Source organism: Lolium rigidum, chromosome 1 (genome assembly GCF_022539505.1).
Source record: "Lolium rigidum isolate FL_2022 chromosome 1, APGP_CSIRO_Lrig_0.1, whole genome shotgun sequence".
In the NCBI taxonomy this organism is placed as follows: domain Eukaryota; kingdom Viridiplantae; phylum Streptophyta; class Magnoliopsida; order Poales; family Poaceae; genus Lolium; species Lolium rigidum.
In genome coordinates, this window is record NC_061508.1 from 287,100,386 (window position 1) to 287,107,140 (window position 6,755).

Genomic DNA, 6,755 nt, shown 5'->3' on the forward strand with positions numbered 1-6,755 from the left:
AAAATGCATTGGGAAGATGCATCTCCCCAATTTAATTAGTTCACCTCCAATGAGCTAAGTGTTTGTAGAAAACAAGGAGAACATATGCTCAATATTATTGGGTTTGATTTCCGTGCGATGAGAGAGAATCAATTAAAGTGCATTGGGAAGATAGGAGTACACTCTTTTGTGGACAAAGTTTAGGGCTAGATGTCCACTTATTTGTGGACGGAGGGAGTACGGTACAGTGAGAGTGAGACTGCATGTGACTTGCTGGTAGAGGGTAGGAGAGTTGAAAACGCGCATGCGCCTCGGCCTATATAACTAGTTGCTCACCGTGGCCACAAACAAATATAGAAAGAGAGAACTAAGCCTATCTAGGGTGCAAGCAAGAACTAAGTTAGTTAGCACAGAGAAACATCATCGATCTATATATCATGGGGTACGACCTGGCCATGAAGCATGTTTTTGTTGCTATCGTTGCTATAACCTCCATCCGGCGGCATTTGGTCGTCGCAGGCGATGTGGTCCAGCCGAGTAAGGTATTCAAGCAGGTGCCGGCGATGTACGTGTTCGGGGACTCGACGCTCGATGTCGGAAACAACAACTACTTGGAGGGGGCAGACGTCCCTAGAGCAAACACGCTCCTCTACGGCGTCGACTATCCGGGATCCAAGCCAACCGGACGGTTCAGCAACGGGTACCACGTCGCAGACTTTATCGGTATGTACTCTTATCGATCTTTCAGCGTTCTTGTCGCTGATTTAGTATAACTTTCTACTAAAATTTGCGATGACTAATATGGAACATAGGAAGGAAGTATGTATTTATGCCGGTCGTGTGTGTACAAGTGTAAGCATATATACGGAGGTTGCATGCTCAATTGATCATAGTCATCGTATAATTGAGTCATATAATGGTTCATATTTGCAGCAAAGAAGCTGGGTCTGCAGGAGAGCCCTCCGGCATATCTGTCACTGGCACCAGGCACCACCCCTCTGGTCGTCAGTGCTCTCGCTGAAGGTGTGAGCTATGCTTCCGCAGGAGCCGGTATTCTTGACTCCACTGTAAGTCCTTGATCGATCCATTTCAAGAACTGATACTCTTCACGTGCATGTCAATATCACCCATGACTTCCACACGCAAGTGTTGTTAAGGCGTGGACATATGCCTGGAATTAACTAATCACCAATTCATGGACACATGCAGCATGCGGGGACCAACATCCCATTGTCGAAGCAGGTTATGTACTTCGAGTCAACCAAGGCCAAGATGCAGGCCAAGGTGGGCAGCACTGCGGTGCGAATCCTACTCTCGAGATCATTCTTCCTCATCAGCGTCGGGAGCAACGACCTATTCGTATTCGCGGCTGCGCCAACGCAGTGATTCTACATAGTTGTGGGTGTCCCTGGCTTATCCAACGGCCAGCACTATGTCAAGATTCGTGCCAGCTAGTTTTACATATTCAACCTGCACCTTGTACACAATGGCAGCCCTATAGATCCGAAGGTGGACATGTCCAACTCGTGTGCTTCCATGATTCTCTCTCAACCTCTCGTCCTCTCCCCTGGCCTTATCCTCTTGTGCTGCCACTGTCCTCCACCATGGCCGCCCTTGCTTGAGCCGACCAGATCCGGTCGCCACTTGATGAGCTTCTGGCTAGAGGCTCATCCTTCTTCGCGTGAAAGTCCAACCCCGTCCCGGCGTTCCTCAAGACGAACGCGAGGTCAGAGGCGTGCTCCTCCGTGCCCCCTCTCCCGCATCGCAGATGGGGAAGGAGGGTTGCGGCTCGTCGGCGTCGGCATCCAGAAGAGAGATGCCGGCCGGCAGCACGAATTGAGGCAGCGACTGTGCAATTCCATTTTTTTACCCGATGTAATTTGTTCCGGATCTGATTTGCTACACAGGCCTAGAGGCCCGTTCGATGCATGTTTATTCATGTTGGATCATGTTCCTTCTAGATTTTTCTCTGAATTTTTGTGAATCTCAGATCCTACTCTTTGGTACATGTTCCCAGATCCGAAAATCATTTGCTAGGCTGATGTATGGATTTTTTTTCAATCTGTATGTTGATGTGTTCCGGTAGAAATATATAATATCTAAACATGATCGAAATTCAGTATGGATGATTTCTCGTTAACATTCTCCATTTTCAGCTTTGTTGGTTCAAAATCTGTATGCATGATTTTTGGTGAAAATTCTTTATGTTTCCATGATATGAGCAGATTTGCTCCAATTTTCTTCTCTTGTGGTGGTTAATTGGTGCATTTTCTCTTACAAATAAAATAAGTATTTTTCTCATATATTCAACCTGCACCTTGTCTATCTTGAAGATCAGATTCCTTCCATGTTCGAAGATTGATGAAACATGATAGATTTGAAGAATGGATTCCTAATACTCCCGGGTTGCAAACTAATGGTGCCTAATACCATACTAATTAAACTTTAATGTCCTACACCATATTCTGAACCAAAAGAAGTTGGAGATTTGGAAAGGAATGAGTTCAGAACGCCGAGGTTTGGTATGCATAACGGGTTTGGAAAGGAACATTTTGGTGGGAGGTGGTCTCTGCAAAATGCCAGCACGCATCTTGATGCAGACATGGGTGAGTTGACGGCATGTGATAAGACGGTGACCCCCACGTATATGTAGACCCGCATTTTCGCGGCTGCGCCGACCGACGTCGTGGCGCTCTACTCCAGCCTCATCTCTGGCTATTCCGCCGCTATCACGGTACCAACCTCATCACCGTCTAAGTACACTATTCACTCTGATTTTATATTAGTTATCACTGATTTAGTACGACTATAATAAATCAACGATAATTGATATGAAACAGAGGGAGCACCCCCCAAAGGCGAGCAAGCTAGTCGACCAATGTATGGTTCTAACTCTATGTTTGTCACGCGTGTAGAGCTTGTACAACATGGGCGCGAGGAAGTTTGGGATCATCAACGTGGGGCTGCTAGGTTGCGTGCCGGCCGTGCGGGCACTCAACTCGACGGCCGCATGCAACGACGGCCTCAATCTGCTTGCAGCGGGCTTTGATGACGCGCTCAAGTCCCTCCTGGCCAGCCTCGCCGCCAGGCTGCCAGGCCTTGTCTACTCCCTTGCCGACTCCTACAGCCTCTCACAAGTCACCTTCGCAAATCCAGAGGCATCTGGTACATATCATACACCTTTGCAGAAGTAGACGAAGAAGCACTTGTGTTACTGTTACTGATTGATTGTGACTAATCTGTGTATATGTGATTCGACACTGTGTAGGATATGTGAACATAGATAGCGCGTGCTGCGGGAGTGGGAGGCTGGGGGCGGACAGCGACTGCCTGCCACTACTAGGAATTTGCTTACCGCCGGCGCATGAAATTGGGCTACCGCCGGCGTCTTCGTGTTCGCCGGCGATCACCTCGCCGGTGGTAAGTGGTTACCGCCGGCACCTTTCATTTTGCCAGCGCTACCTTGAACTACCCCGGCGCATAGGCCAATTCGCCGGCGCTAAGTTTGAATAGGATTAAAAAAAAAAAAGCATATCCGCACAGCGACTGCCGAAGTGGAATTTTTGGGATTTTACAGAGAACACCCTACAAAGAAGAAAAAAACGCAATCAGGTCATCTTGTCCACCATCGGCCGGAGCTCTCTGTCGCTGCAGTGGTGGAGCTCGGCGCACGCGGCGAACTTGATGGCAAACCTGTACTCCCTCTCGCTGCAGGAGGAGCTGTCTTCGTCGGCGAGGCGCACCACTGCGCAGAGGTTGCTGCGGCCGTCGTAGGCCTGGATGGCGCCCGCTGCGTAGAGGCTGTTGCGGCCGTCGAACGGGAGGCGGCTGCTGCGGCAGAACGCCAACCCCTTGTTGGGCACGGCCGGCCAGCGCGCGTCGCCGCCGCGGGCACCGTGGGCCCTGAGGCCGGCCGCAGGGTACTGGCTGGGCACGCCCGCGCCCTCCGCGCCGCCTCCCGCCACAATTCTTGGCTCCTTCCGGCAGCCATCCTCCGTTTCGGCCTTGCGCTGCGCGAGGCTGCTCTTGGAGAGATTGAGAGCTAGAGATTTGAGAACGAGGGTGAAGGGAGAGAGAGATCTGAGCGCCTCGAGGTGTGCTGCGGAAGGCGGAATGGTTGCGTCTTGCGTGCGTGCTATGCGGTGAACTAGTACTGGGTGCGTGTGGTTGAGGAAATTTCGTGGTTGAGTGTACGTGTGGCTGTGCCGTGGCGTGTGTAAACAGTGTAAAAGACAAAATAAATGAATTTACCCCCAGCGCATGCAAATTTAATTTGCCGGCGGTAATTAGATTATCCCGGCATCTCCTAGACTAAATCGCCGGCGGTAAGGGGAGGCCCATCCGGATGCTCTCGGCCCACCTTACCCCCGGCGGTTGCAATTTCTACTCGCCGGCGGTAAGTGGCTTATCCCCGGCGACTACATATCAACTCGCCGGCGGTAACAGTACCGCTGGCATCTTTAAATTGGACTCGCCGGCGATAATAAGTGCGGCTATAAGCTTATTCCTAGTAGTGTGCCCAACTCGGTGCTATGCGGCGACCACGACCAGTTTGTCTTCTGGGACCGGGTACATCCTTCGCAGCGGGCCGGAGAGCTCAGCGCTGCCGCGTTCTACGACGGACCAGCCGAGTTTACAGCGCCCATCAACTTCAAGCAGCTGGCCCGGAAGATTTAGGCCATGAGTCGGTCTACAATGACTCTGCAATCCACACTGTAACTAGCGTAACACATTAGCTAAGCTGATACTTCATACACGTCGCGTTCATCATCATGCTAATGCTGAAAGTGAGACTGTTTTTGTATCTTATACTCTCCTTTGTTTTCATTTATTGCAAATACATGGTGCTCTAATCATGAATAAACTATAAAGTTGTATTCGGTCCTTGTTTCATGCAGTACATGATTATATTTCTAAGGAATAACAAAAGGGAGTATGAAGCGTGTTTAATGATAAATCTAATGATGTAGATTCGTTTTTTTCAACATATGTTGGATGGGGCTGTGAAAACCCCTGAGCCAAACTAACCCACAAAACATCCATTGTTGAGACATGTTGTATATTTGCGAAATTATAATTTTCAAATTTCAAACAAATTACTTTATTACCAATATTTTAAATCATACATATAAGTTTTGTAATGTAAAAGAGAAGATACAATGTACTTCCATTCAGGCTCGATTAGTCAATTCTTATCATTTGAATCATTCACGCAAGATGGATGCGGTTTATCTGTCATTTTAGGTTACTGTTTTATGTCAGATTTCCATATGATATTATTAGGGTAGTTTTAAGCTCTAAATGGTTCGGCACCACAGCTACGATGCCAATTCTAACTTCACAAGATCATATAGAATGCAACATTTTGAATGACTCAATCTGATCCCATATGACATTGACTTCGTTGTTCTTCTGCATGCTTATTTCAACATATAACTCAATGTTCTTTTTTAGACGGAAGGCTCGAAATGAGCCCGCCTTTGAATTAACGAAGTCATCAACCGCCTAGAAGTTACACCAGGAATTACAACACACACGCTTCAAGCACAAACCGATACTCAAACAGAAGAAACCACATGTAACATCAAGCCCACCGGAGCGCCAACTTGATCCATGAAGAGGGAGCTTTGTCCACCGGAGCACAGCCATCTTCGCACCAACAAAACCTCCACCGCACCAAGACAGCTATCCACGGGGGACTCAATGACCGACCGACCACCTAACAGAGCTTGAGGAACCAAATGAGGGGTGGGGGGGCTTGCGGCGATGCCTACAAGAAGGTGAATGACGCTAGAATACGCCATCATCGCCGATAGAGACAAAAGGTCCTGCAAAGATTTCACCCAGACCCGAGAGCCACCACCCCTGGAGCTCGAGCTAGGTCTAAACCAAGAACACAACATCATCCTCTGGCATTGGGATAAGCACACCGGCAAGGGCTACGACCGGACGTCGACCTAGCAAAGCCCCCCATGTGCTAGGGAGGACATCAGCTACCGCAACAAACCGTGTAAAAGCAGCCAGGCCGACGCTGCAAGAGGGTTGCGACACCAGCGAGAGGTCACAGGGTGATCCACAAGACACTACCAGAGAGGCATGCCCAAAGCGAGGTCCCCAAGGAGAGCAGATTGATGGGGAGGGACGGAGCTCATTACGTCGAACATGAGAGACATCATCGGAACGCCTTCAACAAGGGAGCACCCGCAAGTCCCGCCATCACCGGCACAGGCCACAGCCATGCAGCTTTCGCCGAGGTCCAAAACCCGATCAAAGTTCTGGACGCCATCGCGAAGGCCTAGTGCAGACAGTGCAGAAATCACTGTTGTGCCCCCAACCGAACCCGCACTATGAACTAGCCCCAACTAGACTCAACCGCAAAGGTGAACGCAGAATGGCTGGCAATGCCCAGCCAGACCCATATCTAGACGTCAACGATGCTAGATTGGCTGCAACCCGACGACCCCTCCATCCCTAGAGCGTCAACAGCTTCACAGTCACGACCAAACTGGTCGGATGGGAAGCATACCACAGCCGCCTGAGCAGCTCTACCAGCGAGCACGTACTAGCCCAAGGACCCAATCTCGGATGGCCAGCAAGAACGTCGCCCCACAGCGGCGACAAAATAACTAGAAACCCCCATGGTTCCGACACAAGAATGTCGCCCCATAGCGGCGACAAAACAACCAGAAACCCCCATGGTTCCAACACAGTTGAGCAGGACTCCCGGACTCCGGGCACTGCGCAGTACCGGCAACCCGCTGCTCAGATGACTCCAT

At 49.9% G+C, this 6,755-nt stretch overlaps 1 protein-coding gene across 1 annotated transcript; it reads left to right on the forward strand.

The window, feature by feature from the left end:
- Positions 1–346: 346 nt before the first annotated feature.
- LOC124683861 (GDSL esterase/lipase At5g55050-like) lies at positions 347–4,859 on the forward strand. Its single transcript, XM_047218294.1, has 7 exons — positions 347–702; positions 913–1,046; positions 1,189–1,341; positions 2,642–2,713; positions 2,895–3,144; positions 3,248–3,310; positions 4,496–4,859. Exons 1-7 carry the CDS (start codon positions 417–419, stop codon positions 4,654–4,656), a joined length of 1,119 nt encoding a protein of 372 aa, XP_047074250.1. The 5' UTR covers positions 347–416; the 3' UTR covers positions 4,657–4,859.
- Positions 4,860–6,755: the final 1,896 nt, after the last annotated feature.

Excerpts from the sequence above, each read along its gene's own strand:
- LOC124683861 (XM_047218294.1), top strand. The coding sequence starts at position 417 with ATGGGGTACGACCTGGCCATGAAGCATGTTTTTGTTGCTATCGTTGCT. Across the intron at positions 1,047-1,188 it reads CCGGTATTCTTGACTCCACT|CATGCGGGGACCAACATCCC; the intron begins GTAAGTCCTTGA and ends GGACACATGCAG. Across the intron at positions 1,342-2,641 it reads GGAGCAACGACCTATTCGTA|TTCGCGGCTGCGCCGACCGA; the intron begins TTCGCGGCTGCG and ends TAGACCCGCATT.